Source organism: Anomaloglossus baeobatrachus, chromosome 3 (genome assembly GCF_048569485.1).
Source record: "Anomaloglossus baeobatrachus isolate aAnoBae1 chromosome 3, aAnoBae1.hap1, whole genome shotgun sequence".
NCBI classification, from domain to species: domain Eukaryota; kingdom Metazoa; phylum Chordata; class Amphibia; order Anura; family Aromobatidae; genus Anomaloglossus; species Anomaloglossus baeobatrachus.
This window is the reverse complement of record NC_134355.1, coordinates 96,435,638-96,461,817: the sequence shown is the minus strand read 5'-3', so window position 1 is coordinate 96,461,817 and position 26,180 is coordinate 96,435,638. Positions and strand designations below refer to the sequence as shown.

Genomic DNA, 26,180 nt, shown 5'->3' with positions numbered 1-26,180 from the left:
GGTACCGTACTGCTCCGGGGCCTGGGATGCAGTTGAATGCAAGGACCTGTGGAGGAATGCATCGAGGACCTGCAGTGGAATGCATCGATGCGTTCCACCGCAAGTCCTCGTGTCCACAGCACTGCCGGACAGAAGCAGTACATTATGGCCGAATGTGTGTATGTATGTATGTATGTATGTGTGTGTGTGATGTTACTGAGATTTGGTGTGTGTAACACGGAAGCAGGGGAGTACCGCTGTGGAGCGCACAAGCACCTGCTGGGAGTGCCCGCTAGAGATCGTAGGAGGACCTGGGAGCGACACAGATGTACAGCGTCTGGTAAGGATGATTCTCATTGGGGGAGTCTGCCTTTTTTGGGGGATAACCGTACCCCCAACTTGTTTCCCAAAAATAAGCCCTACTCCAAAAATAAGCCCCAGGACATTTTTCAGGGCAAAAAAATAATATAAGACCGTGACTTATTTTCAGGGAAACACGGTGGTAACCATTGGTGTTTACATTATTCTTACCAAATACAGAGTACTATTCCAGTATCACAACAAGAAAATGCTTGGGTTCCCCATTGACTTGCATTAGGTTCGTTATTCGAATACCGGAATAGTACTATGGGATTCATTATGAATAATAACACAAACACAAATAGTTACTATTCGCTCATCACTAGTAATTAGTAAATCAGTCTAGATCCCACCTCTAATTTCATCTACTCATCACTGGAAGAGGTGGCTCGTTGCCCAGTTCTCCCCTAGTTGCAGACCATAGCTAGGTCATGCACATACCCTCACTCTATATTCTAAGGGGCACTTTGCACGCTGTGACATTGCAAGCCGATGCTGCGATGCCGAGCGCGATAGTCCCCGCCCCCGTCGCAGCAGCGATATCTTGTGATTGCTGCCGTAGCGAACATTATCGCTACGGCAGCTTCACATGCACTCACCTGCCCTGCGACGTCGCTCTGGCCGGCGAACCGCCTCCTTCCTAAGGGGGCGGGTCATGCGGCGTCACACGGCAGGCGGCCAATAGGAGCGGAGGGGCAGAGATGAACAGGACGTAAACATCCCGCCCACTTTCTTCCTTCCGCATTGCAGCCGGGACGCAGGTAAGGTGATGTTCCTCGCTCCTGCGGATTCACACACAGCGATGTGTGCCTGCTAGAACATCGTACTGTCGCTGCTGCGAAATTATGGAAATGTCGGACCCTACACAGATCATACAATAACGACGCTTTTGCGCTCGTTAATCGTATGTAAAATGATTCACATACTGCGATGTCGACAGCGAAGCCAGATGTGCGTCACTTTCGATTTGACCTCACCGACATCGCACCTGTGATGTCGTAGTGTGCAAAGTACCCCTAAGTCTAGACACAAATGCCTGATCCAGTGGCCTAATAACTACCCCTAAGCAGTGTTTAGGTGATAGGTTATGTAGACTGCATCATATCTTCATGCTGTTCTTGCCTGGATGAAAGGCAAACAAAAGCAAATAAAAAGAGCTGTAAACTGTCCATAGGTATATTTATGTTTGCGCTGACGGATTAGTCCTGTATTCATCTGTTTGGTGTACGGCGGTAATAATTAATTGTGTAATTTAAATTTAGTTCTGCTATACATAGTTAACAGGTGGCAAATTATTTTGTCTTGGGGATAAAAGGAGACATGCCTAGAGGCAAATTATTTTGCTAGATGCTACATTGTATTAAAGAAGTTGCCAACTACTGTTACATTGATGGCATATCCTTAGGATAGATCATCAATTCCTGATCGTCTGGGATTTGAGCTGTCAATTGACATCAGTGCCAGTGGTGGCAGCAGACTGCTGGAAATGCTCACTTCTGGAGCTGCCCCTTCTTTTGATAGAGGCCTCGGCCGGGTACTGCACATCCGCCTCCTATTGATTTGCATGGGAGGTGTGCAGTACCCATCTGCGGCCACTACCAGAAGAAGAACTGAGCATTTCCGTCCACCTGGACCGTGGACAGCTGATCAAGGGGGGGGGGGGGGATTCAATCTCCTGCCGATCAGACACTGATAAAAAATAAAATAAATCTTTATTTTTATATAGTGCTAACATATTCCGCAGCACTTTACATTCATCAGGAACATTGTCCCCATTGGGGCTCACAATCTTAAGTCCCTATCAGTATGTCTTTGGAGTGTGGGAGGAAACCAGAGTACCTGGAGGAAACCCACACAAACACGGGGAGAAATACAAACTCCTTGCAGATGGTGTCCTTGGTGGGATTTGAACCCAGGACCCCAGCGCTGCAAGACTGCAGTGCTAACCACTGAGCCACCGTGCCGCCCTACACTGATGACCCAACCTAAGGATAGGCCATCAATGTAAAAGTAGTGGACAACATATTTAACTCTCCTCTGCAGTCCATGAAGGTAATACAGGAATACAGGGCTCCTTGAAGATGAAATTAGAAAATAGCTGATTTTTTTGTAAGAATCAATAAGATAAACCATGAACATCCTTCACACCGTCAAGAATAAAATGCATATGCCGCATTCTGCTTATTCGGAGACAGATCATTAAAAGATGAGCATTTTTTTTTAGCCTGCAAATTGAAAATTGCAAGTCTTTTGTATGATTGTCGCTGGCTATTACACAATCATATTGAAGAAAATCCTCCTGGGGAATATGTCACAGAATGAGCTGTGCGAGCCGACGTGATATGGCAATTATTACAGCCAGCGTTGCTATGGACACAAGTGGGATCCGGTCCCTGGTGACGAGCCGGCTAGAAACAGGTGTGAAAAATACAAAACATGGATATAAAAAAATAACAAAAAAATAGAACCACATTAATAAGATCTAATATTCTTCAAATTCAAAATTTTGTAATGAATTATGTACATAATATCATAAATGTGTAAGTGTTCCACTGCATTGTTTAAATTTTTGATGTGAGATAGCTAAGGCTGCAAAAATGCTGAATATGTAAAATCAGCAATGCAATGTACCGCCATGTGTTCTCCTTTCCGCCTGATACATAATAATGGCACCATCTCATTCTCCACGGTGTCCACTTAGGAAGCATTCAGTAGCCGGCTCATGTAGGGGATAATCCGCTGATCGGAGCACTTTCCAGCCCGCTGACTAGCTAGGATTTCATATCTATTTATTTTTTTCAGCAAGAAAACAGCTGGAGAAATAAGCCTTACCAGCAATTTACTGGGTGCACGAGGCCTGGCATTGAATATTTCTTTAATCTCTAGTACCATATTTTATTTTAAATTACAAGGTTTGTCCATTACCTACTTGCTTAAATGGATTGTTCAAGAATATAAAGAAGCTATGTTTTTTCCCCCAAACAACATCATCAAGTCTATGGTTGTAACTAGTATAGCAATAGAGTGCAGCAGCAATATCAGACAAAGCCAAAAGTGGCGCTGTTTCCAAAAACAAAGCGGACCCTTTCTTTTCCCTTATCTGTGGACAATCTCTATAAGGCTGGTGTAGCTCATATGTACAAAAAAAATAATAAATACATACTAATATATATATATATATATATATATATATATATATATATATATATATATATCTATATACACACACACACACACACTGTGTGCAGAATTATTAGGAAAATGACTATTTTGATCGCATGATACTTTTTATACATGTTGTCCTACTCCAAGCTGTATAGGCTTGAAAGCCAACTACCAATTAAGTAAATCAGGTGATGTGCATCTCTGTAATGAGGAGGGGTGTGGTGTAATGACATCAACACCCTATATAAGGTGTGCTTAAATATTAGGCAACTTTGTTTCCTTTGGAAAAATGGGTCAGAAGAGAGACTTGACGGGCTCTAAAAAGTCCAAAATTGTTAGATGTCTTGCAGAGGGATGCAGCAGTTCTTAAAATTGCCAAAATTTTGAAGCGTGATCACTGAACAATCAAGCATTTCATGGCAAATAGCCAACAGGGTGGCAAGAAGCATGTTGGGCAAAAAAGGCACAAAATAACTGCCCATGAATTGAGGAAAATCAAGCGTGAAGATGCCATTTGCCACCAGTTTGGCCATATTTCAGAGCTGCAACGTTACTGGAGTATCAAAAAGCACAAGGTGTGCCATACATGGCCAAGGTAAGGAAGGCTGAAAAACAACCACCTTTGAACAAGAAACATAAGATAAAACGTCAAGACTGGGCCAAGAAATATCTTAAGGCTGATTTTTCAAAGGTTTTATGGACTGATGAAATGAGTGACTCTTGATGGGCCAGAGGCTGGATCAGTAAAGGGCAGAGAGCTCCACTCCGACTCAGACGCCAGCAAAGTGGAGGTGGGGTACTGGTATGGGCTGGTATCATCAAAGATGAACTTGTGGGACCTTTTGGGTTGAGGATGGAGTGAAGCTCAACTCCCAGTGTATAGACACACACACACACACACACACACACACACACACACGAGATGGTACATAACTGCGTTTACCTCTCATGCTCTTCGGTGAGTCGCTGATAATCTGATGATAGCATTTCGCGCTCCTTGTTCTCCTGGAACATTTTTCCCTGCTCTTCTTTTAGAGCTTTTTCCAAGTCTTCTAAATGAACTTTTTGTTTTAGCAACTGATTATATCTAAAAGACAGTGACATATAAATGGTCGTATTAGTGTGTGCAATATTTTGTGACACTGAAGTCATGTGAGGTTTCTCTTTGGTAGAAGGAAAAGCTTTCCTAGGAGGGTTAGTGCTTGTTCAGTTTCATTTCCAAGCAAATAATTCCAGTTTGCTTTTTGGAAATCTCACAATGCAATACTTGTCTGCAGCATCATGATCTGTCCCAACAAACTAGTAATCAGACATAATGCTGTATTTGAGCAAATCATTGAGTATATGCTAAGAAATTAACCAATGCTCCAAAGCGAAGGTCATACTGTCTAATTCATGATGGACCTCAATGGAATATCAGTATGATCATGTATATAGTGTGACCACACTGCTAGGAGACTATATACTAGATACACAATCTTAATAGATCATGTTTACAATGTATAATTATGTTTTATCAAGGTGAATTTCCACCTTTTAACACCATGTCATATTTATTTCCAAAACTCCCACCAAGAGCCTATAATCTTAACGCATACAGCACTGTTGAAGGTTTTGTGTTTAAAAGGAACCGAACATCAGAAAAATCGCTTAATAACCCGACCCCAGGCTCCTGCCAACAATTACATGATCATAAGATTGGTGTTTGGAGCTAAACTATATGTGGAAAGGAATACAGATCAAAAAAGTTGTCCAGCAAAAACTTCACCAAAAGTAAAAACTTCATTTTATTGAAAAATCTTAAATACAAACAGTTTAGTCGGCTGTGCAGAAAAACATTGCGTTTTGGCAGAGTGCCTTAGTCATGGTCATAGTCAAGGATATATGTGTGGTGCTTTTGATATAGTTATAACGTAAAAACTTGCCTCCACGTGTGTAAAACCTTTACCTCGAGTCATCGGCGCAATATGGTATCCCAGTTGACTCACCAAGTCCTCTGCTGGAAACACAGCCATCCCCTGTGATTGATTGCTCTGCTGGGGGGATGTCAGCACAGACGTCTTGATATGGTGATGCTGACGGTATACACATCAACTTACTGAGCATGACAGATTTGCTGGATTTCAATGACTTGTGCTGATGCCACCAGACGGGAGCGATCCAACGGAATGGACTTATTTCCTAAAGAGGACTCAGTCACTCAACAGCTTATTGTATCAACATGATGATTTGGGGGTAACAATTTTACACACACGGAGGAAAGGTCTTAATTTAGAACTATGGCAGAACTGAAACATAGTTTAGCTCTGAACACCAGTGCTACTATCATGTAATTGCCCGCAGATGCAAGTTGTCAGATTAATGGGCGATTTTCTGATGCCAGGTTCCCATAAAGTATACACAGTGGACTCTCTCTGTGGTGGCAGTAACAATTCAGAATTACATAACTATAAATTTGTGAATGAAATCAGAAAACCAGGGATTGGATTGTTAGAACGATGTATATTATATATAGGACAATCCGCAAATAATTTTTTATTTAGAAAAAAAAACTGTGTTTGGGAGTAAAACTTCATAATAAAACTTCACTAGAACTTGAGAAATGTTATGCACTATTTTAATAAAAGATTCCAGCCTTGCCTTAGAAATGCATAGCATTTTAACATACTTCAGTCACTCCGTTGGAGCTTATGTCCAATTTGTGCATATACGCCAACGAGGCCCTTGATTTTAATGATGCAGATGGAGTCAGAGTGTCCTTTTTCGGATATCAATTTTGGCCATATATGCCTAGCTGAGACAGGCACGAAAACGGTCAGTTTCTCCTGTCATTAGGAGACTTGTGACAGTTCTGGGATCTGAGCTTCACATGAACTTGTGAGACTGGCTTTTAAATGTGATTTCTTTCTTTTGGTGCAACAAAAGTTAATGACAGTCTCCTTGCTGGTAGCGCCTGGTTAGTTCATCTCAGCTGCAGCTAGTTAGTGGCCACTCCCCTTCCCTTTATATAGTCACATGATCCATCACCTGATGCCAGTTATAGATTCATTCTATTCTGACTACTTTGGAGGGAGGATGTCTTTACTGACTGCTGGAGATGTGTTGTTGGTGCCATGTCATCTACAGACCTGGTGTTTGGCTGATGCAGTAAAGTTTGTTTCATATCCTTTGGTGTATGTTTCCCTGTCTTTCCTCCTTCCTGTGTTATATTACGGTAGCGATAACGTCTAGTGTACTCACCAGCCTTGGCACTTGACCGGGTGAGTAGAGGGACAATTAGGGACTAGGTATGTGATGGCGAGCGAAGGGAAGAACTCATATAGGGACATTAGGGGAGCTCAAGTGTCAGACACAGGTTAGTGTCAGGTGGTGTCTCAACCCCTGCTCCCTATTCAGGGTCTTCTTCGCCCTTTCCATTCCGTTGTAATGTCTGTGTTGCGCCATGCACCAGACATCCCCTAGTCCTTGCGTGACAAAGACATAATAGGATGTTAAGATGCGCACTAAGCTATCTGTAATAGACTGTTCATTGTGCCTTGGCTGCCATTGTTCTCGGGAACACATGACCTGTTTACATAGGATGACATGCTGCCAAGGATAGTCTTTTGGGCAAAATCTTTGCTGCAAATTGATAGTTTGTCAGGTGATCCACAGCCTATTTAAATTGCACAATTATTCCCAAGCAAACGTTAGTTTACAATATTTTCACAGTATAAATAGACCTTTATTTGACGTTATACAAAGATAAAATCAAATAGATACCTGTCTTCAAGATCCTTGTGTTCCACCTCGAGATTTTTATGAGCAGACTTCAAGTTTCCATGTTTAGAAATAAGAGATTCATATTCTGCTGCTTGGCGCTCATGAACCTGTGCCAGTTTCTCATGATCTTTTACTAATAAATCATACATGGATTTCAGTTCTTCCCGTTCTTTCACTAGAGATTCATTCTCACTTTCTAAGCTTGACTGCTGGATCAGGAGCTGGGAGTTTTGGTTCATAAGTGAGGTGCTCTGGGAGTTCAATGTGGAATTTTCAACCTGCAAAAAAAAAAAAGTTTAAAAAAGGAATTACATAGGTAACATCCAATTTAAAGGGGACATCTGACAATGTCAGTTGGATTTGGATGGGCTACTGGTTATGGGTGACTGGGAACATGCACCGCAGGCATTTAGAAAGGCAAGTAAAGTATCTGTTGTTCTGTTGTATTCTAGTTAGAAGCAAATGTTCCCATTCACGGGTTAGGGGGTAAGTGCTGGGAAGCCCCAGTTTCCCTGTCTGAAAAGGGCATTGTTTAAGCTTTGACACAAAGGTTATAGGACAGACGGAGGTAGCACTATAGACTTTGGATGGATCGGCAGTGCACATGCTCAACCACCATTCAGTTCGACCAGACATTATGGTAACTAGGCACATGCAGTCAGCGTCGGGCTGGCTACCGGAGGAATCTCCAGTAATGCCAGGCCTGGATTCAGGTACCTGCATTGCACTCCGGAGCTCTCACCTGAGCTCCAGAGTGCAGCCGAGACTGTACCACGAGCGCCGAGTGATTGATTCCCCGGCGATTGCGGTTCAGTTCATGACAGCTGCACACAGGCCGGGCTGCTCTCCGGAGTTCAGGTGAGAGCACTGGAGATCACCCCGGCCTCTCTGCAGCTGACTTGAACTGAACCACAATCGCCGGGGAATCAATCACTCGGCGCTCACGATGCAGTCTAGGATGCACTCTGGAGCTCAGGTGAGAGCTCCGGAGTGCAATGCAGGTACCTGAATCCAGGCCTGGCATTACTGGACATTCCTCCGGTAGCCAGTCCGACGCTGCACGCAGTAATGTGGGAGTGGGAAGAATACACCCAGGAGGGGACAAGAAAGAAAGCTGTAGGGGCAGTAAATGTGTCCTATAAGGTTCTGCTTTATTTTGCAACAACACGTTTTAGATATGCAAGTAACTTCTTCAGAGAGGAAAAGGACAGGAACCCATGTTGGGTCTTGCAATCTTAGAAGTCAGTATCGGCCCTTTAAGGGGGAGTGAAGAGTTGACATTGACATTAGGTATTGCAATCCTCAATAAATAGCACTAGAGCTCCTTTCTTTCTGAGAGGCTTCGATCATACATAATTTCCCAGAGGATCATTGCATGGCCTATAAGTCTCCTTACACCTACTTGACAGCCTCAACATGGAGAAACGTTACCCATTAGACATATTTTAAAGGTATGGATGAGAAAGCGGAGACTAAGACACTTGATAATCCAAGATGTAAATTATTTTCTAATTATCAGTTACCTGGAGTTTGGCATTCTGAGTCTGCAGAGTTGTGTTCTGCTCTTGCAGAGAAATGGTTTGTTTCTGAAGAGCCATGATTTGTGCTTGTAAATTATCATTCTGAGTTTCCAGTTGTTTCAGTTGAGTTTTTAAGGCTTGTTTCTCTGCCTGCAATGTGGCATTCTGAGAAAGAAAGAAAAAAAAAAATTGAAACACTGAGTACGGGCAGTCATTAAGGAATTCAAGTTAGAAGTTCTCACCTATCCTGTGCATAGGTGACCACTTCTAGATTGGTGGTGTTCATTAACTGAGACTCCCACCGACAGCGAAAACCTGATTGGAGCAGAAGTGCGCATCCTCGACACCGCTCCATTCATTTTCTACAGGACTGCTGCGGAAGGCAAAGCAACATACTAGGCTTTCTCTGGCAGTCCCAAAAAAAATGAATGGAGTGTGCTCACTGTCACTCCATTCAATCAGTGGAATAAAAGAAATGGCTTGTCATGCCATGCTGCCAAATGGATTCAGGAGAGAAAGCAATATTATCAACAGATTTTATTGTTCATAGTTCTACGCGTTTCGGACATAGCATGCACCTTCTTCAGGAACTGACAATACCAAGGTACATTGGTACTGTTAGATTCTGAAGGAGCATGCTAGCTCCGAAACGCGTAGAACTATGACTAAAATCTGCTGATAGATTCCCTTTAAAGCGCTTTATTTTCTACATATAGGCAGCAATTATGTTGTACCACTCATGCCTGTGTAATCTGTAACACACCATACCTTGCCCAGTATTTAGTGTTAATCGAGTAATGTATGGTTTATCCATGACCTGCCAATGTAAGCTATGATGGAAGCACGGATTACAAAACATCACACATTGACCCCCCATGACAGATATCCCATGATCTACACATAATTCTGTATACCATAACCACAATTAACAACATTTATCTAACATATTCAAGCCCAAAAAATGGTCCTACATTTCTCTCAATTTCTATCAAGCGATCCTTGAGCTTCAGCAGTTCCTTGGTGGTCTCTTGGGTCTCCCGCTCCCATTTATTCACAGGTCCAGTGTCATCGCCAGGCCGTGGAGGGGAGCTCTGTGCCAACCTCTCTTCTTCTTGTCTCTGTTTCAGTGCTTCATAATTTTTCTTCACCTGATGAAAAATAACATTTAGTCATAATCTACAAATGTACAGGAGGTGCCATCCAGCAATCTAGGTGGTGGTTTCTCTTTAACCAGGATATGTTAGACTGAGAAAGAATATGAAAATGTCCAATAATCTAGCAGACATATATGTAGTAGAAGTGGGTGAGAGCATTTTCTATATAAATAAAATAATAGCTTAAAGTATTAGTCCTTAACAGGGTTTTGCATGTTTAAAGAAATATGTCTGCTCCTTTCCAGAACAGTGCCACACCTGATCACAGATTGCACCTCAGTGAAGCTCAGTTACAACACCAAAACACAATCCTTTGACAGGAGTGGCATTGTTTCTGGAAGATATTTTTCTGATCCGGGATAACCCCTTATATTTATATTAAAGGGGCTTTCCAAGAATTAGGCTTTGATGGCCTATTCTCAAGACTGGCTATCAAAGTTTGATCAATGAAGGTGGATGCTGCAACATGGCTGCAATCGGGGCAGAGTTTGTAACTGATATGGGGCGTGTGGGTTTGCAGGCCAAGGGCATCCATCCACTTCTGTAGGCCTGGCACAGACCCCCGGGCTGGCACCCCCTTTGGTCATAAATGTCATCAGATTCAGCTGTCCAAAAACAGAGAGAAATTTTGCTCATGGGCTAGTTACATCTCCCGATGATTCTGGTCAACTTCTTCTATGACCATTAGAGTTACGGATAGAAATCATTGGAACCCATAGCAAACCTTTGAATCAAGGGAGTTAATTCAAACGTTTGCTATGGGTCCCAAAGATTTCTATACACGCTCGGCCCTCCAGAACTTCTACTAATTAGAACAATGAAAAAGCCCTGCTGGAGAACATTTATGACCAATACTACATCTCCAATTGCAATCGATGATATATGCCATAAACTCAGGCAGTGAAGAAAATCTACAGTCCTATAAGCAAATTGTACTACGATTTCAGCCCTACCTAATCGCAGGAACACCCCTAAAATTACCCAGGAAACCCTATACAAGACAAGTTGGGCACTTTGATTGTACAGTCTCATATAGTCACGGTTGCCAACTGTACATATATTGGACTCACAGTTTTCAGTTCCTGGCGAAGCTGTTGATTAAAATTAGCCGACTCTCCTAACCGAGCCTCCAGAGAAGCAATTTTTTCTTCTTTAATTTCAAGCGACTTCTTTAAGGTTGATTCTATTTTTGATTCCAGGAGCTTGTACCTGCTGCTTAACAACATGGATGTTTGTTAATTTCGAATATTGATGATGCAATTGTACAAAACCCAGACAAAAGTCACATGTGAAAAAATGTTCTCGATATAAATAAAAAAGTTCAAGTAGGGAAAACAAATTAATTCAAAGTAATAAAGCAGATCTGTGTCAAACATGTTTATAACTAATGGTTACAATTCTTGCATTCTTACGGTAGGTATTTTTATTTTTGCATTTTTTTTTTCAAAGAAAGGTCAATTTCACAGCTGGCCAAGCACAGCAGCTTCATTTATACACAACAGCCCCACCTTGTCAATTTGCAAAGCTGTGAGAATTCCTTGCTCGGTGCCCCTGGAGCGCTGGGGCTGTGTACACTAGAACTCTACTTGTTTTGGCAATAGTAACCAGGAGAACATGAAAGCCTCCATTCTCCTGTCTGTCCACATGTAAAAGAAGGCTAAAATACAGCTCACATGGAAACATATTGAAAAAAAAAAAAAGAAGCAAGGATTCAAAACACGAAGCTGCAGATATATTTATACATGAAAAGGGGCAGTGGTGGATAATCACTACCATAGCTAAATAGAGGGTCTGCTCTGGAAGTATCAGTGACAAAACCCCTGCTGCGTGATGAAAGCTATAGAGCCCTCTGCACAATTTTCTAAGTAATTATATTTCTTAAGGTGCTATTGACATAACTTATGGACGTCTATTGGAAGGGTTGTTACTGACAGCTGGTGAAAAAGTTAAGTAATTTATGATAATGAGAAATGATACAAACTAAAAAGTATTCAACACATGAAGAAAGAGAAGTGAAAAAAACACATTTAAAAGTTATGAAAATCATGAAATCAACTAAAATCTATGAGTATTAGAAAACAATCCTGCCACTTAGTTAACCATAATATCGTCTGGTTGAACTGATGGCCTATAAAAAGGTGTCTCATTACCAAGGTGCCACACAAAAAACAGCTCATCAAAGGTAAAACCAGTGAGCTGTCTCAATACCTTTGCAATCTTATGGTTGCAAAACATACTGATGACATTGGTTACAGAAAAAATTCTAAACTAATGAAAGTTCCACTGTGCACTGTTGGGGTTATTATCTGGAAGTGGCAAGAACATCATATCACCATAAACTGGCAATGATCAGGTGCTGTCCAAAAGATTTCTGACTGAGAAGTGAAAAGCGTTATCAGAAGAGTTGTCCAAGGGACCAAGAACCACCTATGGGGAGCTACAGAGAGAACAGGTACACTTGTTTCAAGAAAACAATAAGTAATGCACTGAACCTCCACGGCCTGTATGCATGCTCACTACTCAAGACTCCATTGCTGAACAAAAAACATGTTGAAAACACAGTTAAAGTTTAACAAATTTACACAAGCCAATACTGGGAGAATATAGTCTGGTCATATGAAGTCTATATCAAACTCTCTGGATGCCATAATATACACCATGGTTGGAGGCTAAAAGCATATCAACCCAAAAACACCATACCAACTATGAAGTTTATAGTTTGGGACATCATGGTGTGGGGCTATTTTTTTTACTTGCAATCATCATACAATTGAAGGAAGGATGAATGGACAAATGTACCGAGACATTCTGGATAAAAATCTGCTGCCATCCACCAGGATGATGAAGATGAAATGAGGGTGAACATTTCAGCAAGATAATCATCCCAAACACACAACCAAGGAACAAAATGAAGAAAAAAACATGTTCAAGTGCATTTAAAATTTTAAATCAACATTTAGACAAGCCTGTGAAATACTGGGAGAATATAGTCTGGTCAGATGAGATGAAAATTGATCTCTTTGAATGCCATAATAACAGACCATGTTAGGAGGCCAAAGTGAACACATATTACCCCAAAACACCATACCAATAGTTAAGTTTGGAGGAGGAAAAATTATGGTGTGCAGCTGTCTTTCAGCATACGGTACCAGCAAACTTCATATGGTTCAAGAAAAAATGAATGGACAAACGTCTGGAGACATTCTTAATAAAAATCTGGTGCCATCTACCAGGATGAAGAAGATTAAAGGAGTGTGGATATTTCAGCAAAACAATGAACCCAAACACACAGCCAAAGAAACTCTTAATTAGTTTCAGAGAAAGAAAAAAAAGCTGCTAGAATGGCCCAGAGAATCACTTGACCTAAATCGATTAGAAAATTTATGGAAGGAACTAAAGCTCAGAGTTCATAGAAGGAGCCCACAGAACCTTGAGGATTTAAAGAGTGTTTGTGTGGAATGAAGGGCCAAAATCACACCTGAGCAATGCATGCAACTAATTTCTCCATACAGGAGGCATCTTCAACAAATGCTTTTGTATGAAGTATTAAATAAATTTCAGTAAACGTCTTCAATACTTTTACCCTGTGTCATTTCTCGTTATTACACATCACCAAATGTATGGACATCTATGGTTTTATTTCTTTGCCTGTGTGGAATGGATGGGTTGCCCAGTCAGTCAATAGTAATGGCCTATTTGTCAGAAACCTGATTCTATTGGCTGCTCGGCAGCAAATACTGACTCACTATGTACCTAGCTGGCTGCACGGTCAGTGATGGAGCATGTGTGACCAGCAGAATACGGCTCATTAGATGTACCTGGTGGTACTATACTATGCAATTATATCATAATTTACTGGATCTTTTTTAACAGTTTGTAAATTGCAAAAAATAGTTGTTTTTTTTTATCATTCACATAGTGGATGTAATGGTGGGAAAAACAATTTAACCATTTTACTGCACTAAAAGCCAATAATCCTAAAAAAGCAAGTGTTACGTTATATGTTAATGGACTGGGTTATTAAGGGTATTATTATTGTTCTAAAACCTTCAGTATTACATTAAAAATATCTTATCAGTAAGGAACAATCTGTGCGATCACCGGCCACCGCTGGAATGATTGGAATGGCTACATGAAAGGAGTAGGGATTACATGTAATTATTGAGCCGGCTTTTAATATTAAGCTAACTTTTCATTAAATAACCTCATGACCTTGTCACTACATAAAAGACTGAAAGTTTGGAGCTCTGAGAATGGGAAATGGTGATCCACAAAGAAACAGATGTTCTTATGTATTTATTCTGTGGGTTAAATGCTACCCCGAGCTAAATATCGCCAGGGGACAGGTATGACTGAATGCCATTAGCCCATTCTCAAAATACCCTTACCCTTATTATATACTTAACATTAGTTATACAGTCGATCAATATTAAACCTATCAGGTATATGGTGTATTAGTTTTTTTGTTTTTTTTTTTTTGCTAAACTGCACTGTATAGGAATAAGGAAACTGTTGAATATTGATGCTTGAAAACCATCAGTGGTTAGGTTGGCTACTGCTGACAGAACTGTTATGGGTTTAGGATTATTTTACTACAGTATGTACCTCAATATCTTCATTATCAAAAAAGCATTCAATTAGTTTGGCTGACGTGGTTGGTTGCTGTCATTTCTTCTTAAAGGGGTAATCCAGCTCCATTAATTTCCATATCAGGAAGCGAATAGGGTTAATGATGTTACGTCTACAGATATCGGGCGGCTCTGGTGCACAAGCGTCCGCTATCGCTCACCTCATTAGAATAGGACAAGTGTACGCCACATGGCAGATATCTGAAGATGGGACATCACCAGTCCTGCTTGCCTCGGAAAATGGACAGAGCTGGGTTAAATTCTGCAGCAACAGTGATAGTTTGTTAGCCAATCATTAAAATATTATTTCATGTGCCATTTTGGCTAATAGAAAGTGGACCTGTCTTGAAATTATGCTGCCCTTACAAAAGACAGAACCCATTTGTTGGGAGAAAGTCTATAAGTCAGGGGTGTCAAACTCATGGCCCACGGGCCAAATCAATTCATGTGGCCACCAACAGCGGCGTATCTAGGGGCCTTTCTATCCAGGGACATATCTCATATAGCCCTACAAACTAGGGACAGTTCTAAAATAGCCCTTCTACCCAGGGACAGCTGTTGTATAGCCCTTCTACCCAGGGACAGCTGTTGTATAGCCCTTCTACCCACGGACAGCTGTTGTATAGCCCTACTACCCAGGGACAGCTGTTGTATAGCCCTACTACCCAGGGACAGCTGTTGTATAGCTCTACTACCCAAGGACAGTTCTCGTATAGCCCTACTACCCAGGGACAGTTCTCGTATAGCCCTACTACCCAGGGACAGTTCTCGTATAGTCCTACTACCCAGGGACAGTTCTCATATAGCCCTACTACCCAGGGACAGTTCTCGTATAGCCCTACTACCCAGGGACAGTTCTCGTATAGCCCTACTACCCAGTTACAGTTCTCGTATAGCCCTACTACCCAAGGACAGTTCTTGTATAGCCCTACTACCCAGGGACAGTTCTCGTGTAGCCCTACTACCAAGAGACAGCTGTTGTATAAACCTACCACCCAGGGACAGTGTTCTTATAGCCTTACTACCCAAGGATAGGTCGTGTATAGCCCTACTACCTAGGAACAGCTCTCATATAGCCCTACTACCCAGGGACAGTTTTCTTTTGGCCTACTATCCAGGGACAGCTCTCGTATAGCCCTACTACCCAGGGACAGTTTTCTTTTGGCCTACTATCCAGGGACAGCTCTCGTATAGCCCTACTACCCAGGGACAGTTTTCTTTTGGCCTACTATCCAGGGACAGCTCTCGTATAGCCCTACTACCCAGGGACAGTTCTTGTTTAGCCTTCTACACAGCGAGAGCTCTCATATAGCCTTACTACCCAGGGACAGCTCTCATATAGCTCCTGACCCACTTGTGCATTGCAGTCCATGCTTGTACTGTGTTGTATGGAGATCTGCATGAGCCCTTACAATTACAAGTGGCACTTTGAAGGCAACCATAATGCTGACATGGCCCTTGGTGAAAATGAGTGACACCCGTGCTCTCAATCATTTTAAAAAGCATGTGCCAGCTGTGTTCACCTTTATCATTTTCATGCCTATTCCTGTCCTGTCCCCATTATCCCTAGGTCTATGAACAGAAGTGCACAGTTATTGAGATGTAAGGGCTCATGTCCATGGCAATGTCTCTTGCGTGGACCCTGTTTGATTGCACAAAGAGTATTTATAGGGCAGTATTATAAATCCTTAAGCACTCTATGTGTTACATTATGGTCCACAAGTTTGGCAGCACATTCTCCACTAGGTGCAGTGATTTTTAGGGGGCGGACCCCCGAGATCCAGCACCCATTGAATCCTTGAGTTCTACTAAAGTTCTACTAGTATCAATAGGAACCAAAAAAGTGGACCCAACAGAACATACGTCTTTCCTTATTGTGGCTGAAACTCTATACTATTGTAAAAATACACATACATGTAAAAATGTTTTTGAGCTTACCTGTCATCACTGGTCTGCTCATCGTGTAAGAGACGATCTTTATTCAGGCCGATCTTTTCCAGCTCATGAGTTAGTTTTTCAAGTTCATTATTTGTTTGTTGCGTCTTCAACTTCTCATTCACCAAATCCTAAACATTTAAAGAAGATCTGTTATTCTAACGATATTGTCCACAAGTTAGGACTAGAAAATAAAGATCTAAACCAATTATCTTAGTTTCAAAATTACTTTTTGTACATTACTGAAGAATTACTGCCTTTAAATAGATTATCTGATTGAATAAGCCTATTTTGCAATATCCAATAAGGTACCAAAAAGCATTTCTCAAAAATTGCTCTCCTTTATTTTTGTATTCCCTTGACGCATCTATAAGGGATAAGCAGGTTACCATGCTAAACACCCCTCGTACCATATTTACCTAAATAAAGACGAGAACCACGACTTTATTGCAGGAATGCCCACAGCTTTATTTAACAGTATATATGTATACCAAAACTCGTGGCTCAACATGCCACCCAATTGTTAAACTTAACCTTATACATATATACCCGTATAACCAAACCACCGATAGATCCGTCCGAGAGGCCAACCATCATTCCTAACCCCCCGGCCGTAACCTCCAACCGGCCCAGAGGACCACCTCAGCCGTGACCACCCGGCCCAAGGTGAGGGGTAACAACGTTCCATCGTTAATTACCCCTTCCCAGAACCTGCGGGACCTCCGCCCACAAGTTCCCATCCAATCCGAAACCACTCCCCTTGAGCGACTTCGTACCAAGAAACCGACTGTCGGTACTCCCAACCTCTCTGACGGACCTATCACCCCGCTGTGACAACAAACAAATTGGCAAATCAACCTTGTATTTTCTTTTCTTTTTCTTTTTTTTTTTTATTTTTTTTTTTTTTAAAACCATCACCTTTGCACTAATTTTTTTTTTTTTTATATATAAGGGCGGGCGGGTGGGACACAAACTTTCCGGCGACAAAAGGGGAGGTAATCAGGTCACCACCTCTCTTATACCTCCCACAACACCCCCACCCCTTTCCTGCTCCCCTCCAATCCCCCTACAGCTCTCTTCTACCAATCCTATAAGCCCATATATCCCCTATCCCAACTAAACCACTTAACCCCTTCCTAACCTTGCACCCTCCCGATCGTCATGGGGTCCGTTCACCCCTATGGGGCTCACTGCCCTTCTAAATGTGTAAATGTTAGTGTAGTGTAATGTCAGTGTAATCGTCGTGTTCTCCAGAATCCAGCACCGTTCTGCTCCTCTTTTGAGTCACATAACGGCAATTAAGACTCTTTCGGCTTGCTCTATGCCGGAACCGGAAGTCTCTCTTACAATGTAAGCCTATAGGGCCTCGTCCCGATGCTCCATAGACCGACACTGTAAAAGCCACTTCCAGGTCACACAGAGCGTAAGGTGACCAGAAGAGTCTGAATTTACATCACGTGACTCAGAAAAGGAGCAGAACGGCGCTGGATTCAGGAGAAGATGATGGTCAGTGAGTATATTACACACTGATATTACACTACATACACGCTGGTTTAGGAAAAGCCTATTTAACGACCAAGCACATCCACCTATTACATCGGCAGACCACAGATTTTAATAACACGGCAATGCTTCATACCCCCTGCGGTGGTTCTGCAACAAAAAACAAATGGACTATTTATAATTATATGTACATACAGACATATATATACACAAACACACACATACAAACATATATTCTACATATATACAGTATATCACAAAAGTGAGTACACCCCTCAAATTTTTGTAAATATTCTATTATATCTTTTCACGGGACAACACTGAACATATGACACTGTGATACATAAGTGTACATTTGGTGTATCATCTAAATACATCAACAGACAGCCATTAATGTCTAATCAGCTGGCAACAAAAGTGAGTACACCCTTAAGTGAAAATGGCTAAATTGTGTCCAATTATCCATTTTCCCTCTCCCACTATCATGTGACTCATTAGTGATACAAGGTCTCAGGTGTAAATGTGAATGGGGAGCAGGTTTGGTAAATTTGGTGGTATCATTCACACACTCTTTCATACTCTTCATTGGAAGTTCAACATGGCTCCTCATGGCAAAAAAAATCTCTGAGGATCTGCATAAAAAAGAATTGTTGCTCTACAGAAAGATTGCCTAGACTATAAGAAGATTGCCAATATACTGAAACTGAGCTGCAGCACTGTGGCCAAGACCATACAGCAGTTTAACATGACAGGTTCCACTCAGACCATGCCTCACTATGGTCAACCAAAGTAGTTGAGATCTTATGCTCAGCATCATATCCAGAGGTTGTCTTTTCAAAATAGATGTAAGAGTACTGCTAACATCGCTGCAGTGGTTAAAGGGTGGGGGGGGGTCAGTCTGTCAGTGCTCACTATACGAAGTACACTTCATCAAATTGGTCTGCATGGCTGTCATCCCAGAAGGAAGCCTCTTCTAAAGATGATGCACAAGAAAGCCCATAAACAGTTTACTGAAAATAAGCAGCGTAATGACATGGATTACTGGAATCATGTCCTGTGGTCTGATGAGACCAAGATAAACTTATTTGGTTCAGATGGTGTTAAGCGTGTGTGGCAGCAAACAAGTGAGGAGAACAAAGGCAAGTAAGTCTTGCCTACAGTCAACCATGGTGGTGGGAGTGTCAGGTTTGGGGCTGCATACGTGCTGACGGCTGTGGGGAGCTACAGTTCATTAAGGGAACCATGAATGCCAACATGTACTGTGACGTACTGAAGCAGAGCATGACCCTCCTCCCTTCAGAAACTGGGCAGCATGGCAGTATTGCAATATGATAACAACCCCAAACACACCTCCAAGATGACCACTGCCTTGCTAAAGAACCTGAGGGTGAATGTGCTAGACTGGTCAAGCGTCTCCAGACCTAAATCCTATTGAGCATCTGTGTGGCATCCTCAGACAGACAGTTTAGAAGCACAAGGTCTCTAACATCCACCAGCTCTGTGATGTCGTCATGGAGGAAGGATGATGTTCCCAGTGGCTCTTGTGAAGCTCTAGTGAACTCCATATGCCCAAGAAAGTTAAGACCGTGCTTAAAAATAATGGTGACCACACAAAATATTTGGGCACAATTTGGACATTCCCTTAGGGTGTACTCACTTTTGTTGTCAGTGGTTTAGACATTAATGGCTGTGTGTTAAATTGTTTAGTGGGCACCAAATATACACTGTTATACAAGCTGTTCTCTGACTACATTACATTGTATCAAAGTGTCATATTTTCAGAGTTGTCACATAAAAAGATGTAATAAAATATTTACAAAAATGTGATATACCGTACCTACACACAATGTATACAACATGTGATATACACACACACATATATACAGTGTGTCCACCCATGTCCTGTCCACCGCCATTAACTTGAGAACGGAGGCAGCTATAGGCATAGAAGTGGTGTCTAGGTATAGTAAAGTAGCCATGCGCTACGCAATGAAACCACCTATAGCGCCACCTGGTAGAAAACAACGGAGTTAGCATTTTTATCTTGAAAACGGAACGAGATAGAGAAAAAAAGTGAATTACAAAATTGTAGGGCATCATCAATTCAATATGAATCGACACCTTGCATACAGAAATGCTATGATATGAAACCCATGACCCTCCAAAACATTGAATGCTGATCATGCATATGGCGCTCATTTAACTTTGATGCTCAAAGTGACCACCGTCAGCTGCAATGCACATCTGGACTCTGGACAGCATACTGTATCTTGCTGCACATTGTGCAATATGGTAGGTGACACGTTTGCACAAGCATCTGTGATACGTCGTCATAGGTCCTGCAATGTTGGTGGAGGGGGTCGCATATACCTGCTGTTTGATGTGACCTCACAGAAAGAAGTCCAATGAAGTCAGGTCAGGCGAGCGTGGAGGCCACTCCACGCAGCCACCATACCCAATGACTTGTAGGAAGGTCTCCATGAGGTATCGCTTCATGTCTGCAGCCTTGTAAGTTTTACATGTTCTAATCATAGCATTTCTGTATGCAAGGTGTCGATTTGTATTGAATTGATGATGCCCTACAACTTTGTAATTCCCTTTTTTTCTCTATCTCGTTCCGTTTTCAAGATAAAAATGCTAACTCCGTTGTTTTCTACCAGGTGGCGGAATAGGTGGTTTCATTGCGTAGCACATGGCTACTTTACTATACCTAGACACCAATTCTATGCCTATAGCTGCCGCCGTTCTCAAGTTAATGGCGGCGGACAGGCTATGGGTGGACAAACTGTATACTGTATATAGCCACACACTTACACAGTGCGTTGAGAACATACACCATGAAATATTTTTTTTACATTGCTTCCAAAAACTTAAATGTATATTATTGGAATTTTATGTGACATACCAACACTGAATGGCAACTATTTGTGATATGTGAAGGAATTGATGCATGGTTCTCTGAATATTTAAAAACAATATAAATCTGAAAATTGAGATCTGCATCTGTATTTAGCTCAATACTTTGTAGGACCAAATATTAAACAGGAAAGAATACTGTCTCTCTCCTGACCAACTTAAAATAGTAAAACAGCTGGTAGATCAAATGGCCCTCTATGTTAACCAGAAAAACAGTAAACAATATTAAAAAAAAAATAAAAAAAACTACTGCACTATAAATGAAAGGGATATAGTCCAATGGCCACTACAGATGACCCATTAGTAACTGCACAATTGTGAAACCGTTATTGCCAAATGAAACATGGTAAAAATCTGATGATATATCGTAGCACCTCTCATCCAAACCTGCTGGCCAAACAAGTGAACTATAACAACCGTAGGTGCCCGGTTAAAGGTTGTGTCACACACAGCGACGGCGACAGCGACGGCGACAACGACGTCGCTACTAAGTCACCATTTTTTGTGACGTAGCAGCGACGTCCTGTCGCTGTGTGTGACATCCAGCAACGACCTGACTCCTGCTGTGAGGTCGCCGGTTGTTGCTGAATGTCCTGCTTCATTTTTTTGGACGTTGCTCTCCCGCTGTGAAGCACACATCTCTGTGTGTGACAGCGAGAGAGCGATGAACTGAAGCGAGCAGGGAGACAGCTTCTGGCAGCCTGCGGTAAGCTGTAACCAAGGTAAACATCGGGTAACCAAGCGAAGTGCTTCGTTGGTTACCCGATATTTACCTTAGTTACTAGCGTCCGCCGCTCTTAGGCTGCCAGTGCCTGCTCCCTGCACACATAGCCAGAGTACACATCGGTAAATAAGCAAAGGTTTGCTTATTAACCCGATGTGTACTCTGGCTAGGAGTGCAGGGAGCCAGCTCTTAGCGGGGTGCGCTGTTAACCAAGGTAAATATCGGGTAACCAGCGAAGCATTTTGCTTGGTTACCCGATATTTACCTTAGTTACCAAGCGCAGCATTGCTTCCACGCGTCGCTGCTGGCTGGGGGCTGGTCACTGGTCGCTGGTGAGATCTGCCTGTTTGACAGCTCACCAGCGACCATGTAACGACGCAGCAGCGATCCTGATAAGGTCAGGTCGTCAGTCATGATCACTGCTGCGTCGCTACGTGTGACCCTTAGCTTAAGGCTAAAAAACAAAGTTTATAGATCTAGATCAATAGTGTGTAGCAATAGATAAAAAATGCAATGATGTTATTACACAAATAGGCAGTAGTGAACTTTATATTTAAAACACTGTTGACAATATGACACAATAGGGAACTCCCTTTTATGTAGTTAATATATTAATACCAGACAATAGTAGAGATCCTGTTAGATCATATAGGGCCAATGGCAAAAAAAACAATGCTGCACCAGCAGAAGGTGACTGGCTATATATAATATGGCTAAAGTCACTATTTAGATGAATAATAAAGCAGTCTCAATATAGTGCAACACTTTACACTTCACAAATATAAGTACAGTATATATTTTATATATTTGTAAATAAATATTTAGAATTTCTTATTGTCCCCTCAATTAATATCACTCATGTTTTTCTCTTTTGATGAAGAATAAATAGGATCAGACAGCTGTGTCTTAAACAGATGAAGGACGGAAAACAAAAACTGACAACAGTTGTCTTCCTTCCTTTCATGAGTAAAATCCTCTGTTTAACCATGAAATCTGACCCTTACATCATCCCTCAAAATAGAGCTTCCTTTGTAATTTTATGCACTCTTACACAATGAAAACTATCCTGTAACCTGGGACTGGAAAATCACTAACCATTTCTCATGTATAGTCACCCTACCTGGTGGCCTCTGTTTGCCTCGTGTTGCCTCCCCGGCTGCGACTGGTGGTCTGTTTTCAAAGGTAATCTGTCCGGTGCAATATGCACTCAGAACCACGAGCAATGACGCGCCTACCTGTGTCCGTTGCATCGCCTCAGAACCCTGGGCATAGGGTTAGTGATCAGAAGTACCCGGCACTTCCAGTCATGCGCTCTACGCCATTTTGAAGCTGGAACGCGTACAGCCGGCTTTATAGTGACTGAAAGTCCGGGGATCATGCGCACTGAGATTAAATCAGCCAGGCGCGGTAGTAGCAGAGGTGAGAGACCATGCTTATGAAGCTGCGCATTCATTAGCATGTTAGCACGCCCAGAGGGGCGTGCTTACATGCTAAGGGGGCCGACTGGCCAAGGAAACCACGCCCTTGCGACTAGTCCCTGGCCTTATTAGCATATTATAAAGAATCTTAGAAATACTTTTTCTAAAGATCTCTTTATCTATGCTACTAGATACAGGGATTGTTAGGCAGGGATTAGAAAATGCACCCAGAACTGCTTGTGGTTCTGGGTGCATATTGCACCTGACAGGTTCCCTTTAATGCTTTCAAGAAGAGTACTGAGGCATGGGGAGTGCAGTGGTAAGTCTTTCTTTGATTTGGAATAAGAAAGGCAGGGAAATTGTGGTTTAGACTTCCTACTACACTCACCAGATCATTGTAGAGGCCATCCCAAGCCTCCTATGCTCCAGCCTTATATTGCTTGACTAAAGGCCCCATTACACATAGCGATGTCGTTAGCAAGATCACTGAAACGTCACAGGTTTTGTGACGCAACCTCGCTAGCGATCTCGCTACATGTGACACATAGCAGCGACCGGCCCCCGCTGCGATATCGCCGATCGTACCTGAACGTCCTGGTTCATTTTTTGATCGTTGGTGTCCCGCTGGGCAGCATGCATTGCTGTGTTTGACTCCATAACAACGACAAGTGACCTCGTTGGCATGCCTTAGTGGAAACACTACACTTCTATCGAGGTCTGAGTCGTCAGAATAGCTGCTGTGTGACAGAGTCCCAATGACTGCCAAGGTAGTTATACGGATTGCCGTTTCGTTGTTGTGTTGTTAATTAGATCTGCCCGTTTACCAGCTTACTAGCGACCACCAGCGTTCCTGACCACGTCGTATCGTTGTCAGGATCGCTGGAACGTCGCTACATGTAACGGGACCCCAAGAGCTCTTTTGCTTAAAGTTACAGAACAAAGGAGCTATCAGTTAAGCAGGATAAGGTGGTGCTGGGCAGGAATTAGAGCTGGGGAAGGCAGAATCTCGGGAAGTGCTTCCACACATCCAAAGCGCTTTGGCTTCAAACATAGATTTGTAAAGGAACAGACTGGCTAGCTTAGGTATAGCTGGACCTATTTTTGCTAGATACATGTGCATATAAATTGTTTGAGGTGGTGAAATCCTGCCGATAGATTTGCTTTAAGAAAATACATTTATGAAGCGTGATTGGTTAATTGTGAACACCATAACACAGATAATGGTGATTCATCTTGTGAAAATACAATTAAATCCTGAATACCATTCAAAATATCTCTGCTAAAAAAGGGAAGACAAAAAACTATATAAGTGGCTACTTTAAAGTATAAGTGACTAATGTAACTTATCCAAAGTTTTAAGAAGACTTGAATCACAACTCAGGTTAGTGGCCAAAACAGTGGCACCCATTGATGGAGTTGTTTTCTATACGGAGTAGTGTTCCAGTTGTACGGAGGTAGACTCACCACTGTACTGCCTTATGGAACGTATCAGACTTCCTTGTATACAGTTACAATACAGCATGGAAATGTTATTAGACATTATATTACCTCTCTTAGTGTTATTAGTGTTTTCTTGTCAATGGTCGCTCTTTTCATAAGCTCCTTATTGTCTATTTCAAGTTCTTTTAGTCTAGCACATGACTCTTTAAATGCACTTGTTTCCTTGCAGAGTAACTTATTTTCCCTTTCGAGATTTGAGATCCTCACAGTGTTCTCCTCCAGTGTGATGTCTTTAACCTCAGCTTGTTGACGTAACCTTTTATTCTCCTTCTCTAGTTGTTTTTTGTCCTTTTCTAGCTGACAGGTCTCTTGCTCCAGAAGCTTATTCTCTTTTTCTAGCTGTTCTAATCTCTTACTGGATATCTTTAGCTCCTCCAGGTTCTTCTGCAATGCTTGGTTTTCTGTCTCTACTTCCTGAAGCTCGCTTTCAAGTTGTTGGATTTTTTTATTGCTGTTTTCCAGAGCCTTCTGTAATCTTTGGTTTTCAGTGTCTAGTCCTTGGTAACTGACTTCTAAATGTTCAATCTTCTTGCAAGATGCTTTCATGAGGTCCATCCTTTTCCTTAGTTGTTCCTTCTCATTTTCAAGTTCCTTGTTTTCTAGCTCCAGCTGAGCCACCTTAATGTTTGTGCTTTTGAGGGACTCTACAATTCTTCTCAGGTCTAAGTTCTCCTCCTCTAGTTGGTTGTTTTCCTTCTCCAACGACTCCATCTGATATTTGAGGTTTTTGAGGCTATCTAAAGTTTTCTTCAGCTTTCTGTTTTCAATTTCCAAGCTCACATTCTCTTGTTCCAAGGATTCGATCTTTTCACACACAATGTTTAAACTGGTTATTTTCTTCTGTAGGTGTTCATTTTCTTTCTCTACTCTGTTTAGCTCCTTTTCCAGTTCCTCTGCTCTTTCACCTTTTTCTTTGTAGTGTTCCAATTCCTTTTTTAACTTCTTCTTTTCAAATTCCATTTTGTTTAATTTACTGCTTGTTTCCTTGATGGACTCATGAAGAATCTTATTTTCCTTTTCGATGTCCTTCATTCTTGCTTCAGCCCCAATCTGTGAGCGTTGTCGCAATGAGGCAATGGTTTGGTTTAAATGTTCATTTTCTTGCTCTAGCCCTTTGATCTGTAAGACAAAAACAGAATACTGATTGGTCTGTGTTCAGTTCAGCTATAAAATAAACCAGTGGAGTAATCATGAAGATAAAAAAAAATGTGTTCTACAAAACCCATATAGTGGTGTGGGGAGTTCCTATTACATATTTTCATTATTTCTTGGACATCTAGTGGTGCCTCTGTGGGATTTTGAGATTCTTGGAAAAAGCCTCTGGATTGCCAGTAAGGACTAGAGATGAGTGAATAAATTCAAGGGATCTTGGTAGAGTGGACAGATCAGTATTGCGTGGCCACTGAAAAGGATCCCTGCAGTCTTCCTCCTGCCAGCATGCCTGGCTCCTCTATTGATAAGACGACCTGGTACAACATCGTCTTTGTGTTCCATCGCAACAATGATATCGTGCCAGCCTGGTTAAGCAAAAGAAGAGTTGGAGATGCCAGCAGGGAGGACGTTACCATGGCCATGGAATACTAAGGACCAGGGTCCTGGAAATTTGATTTGCAAAT

General features: G+C 41.9%; 1 protein-coding gene across 8 annotated transcripts in view; it reads right to left on the bottom strand.

Annotated features, from left to right (window-relative positions):
• CCDC88A (coiled-coil domain containing 88A) overlaps window positions 1–26,180 on the bottom strand; it is a 302,568-nt gene that overhangs the window by 51,703 nt on the left and 224,685 nt on the right. For all 8 annotated transcript variants that reach the window (XM_075339320.1, XM_075339323.1, XM_075339325.1 and 5 more), the window contains exons 15-21: window positions 24,613–25,683; window positions 16,507–16,634; window positions 11,011–11,152; window positions 9,758–9,934; window positions 8,790–8,951; window positions 7,267–7,544; window positions 4,448–4,591 (exon numbers count right to left, since the gene is read on the bottom strand). In XM_075339320.1, the coding sequence (XP_075195435.1) occupies window positions 4,448–4,591; window positions 7,267–7,544; window positions 8,790–8,951; window positions 9,758–9,934; window positions 11,011–11,152; window positions 16,507–16,634; window positions 24,613–25,683 (2,102 nt within the window). The remainder of the gene's footprint in view (window positions 1–4,447; window positions 4,592–7,266; window positions 7,545–8,789; window positions 8,952–9,757; window positions 9,935–11,010; window positions 11,153–16,506; window positions 16,635–24,612; window positions 25,684–26,180) is intronic.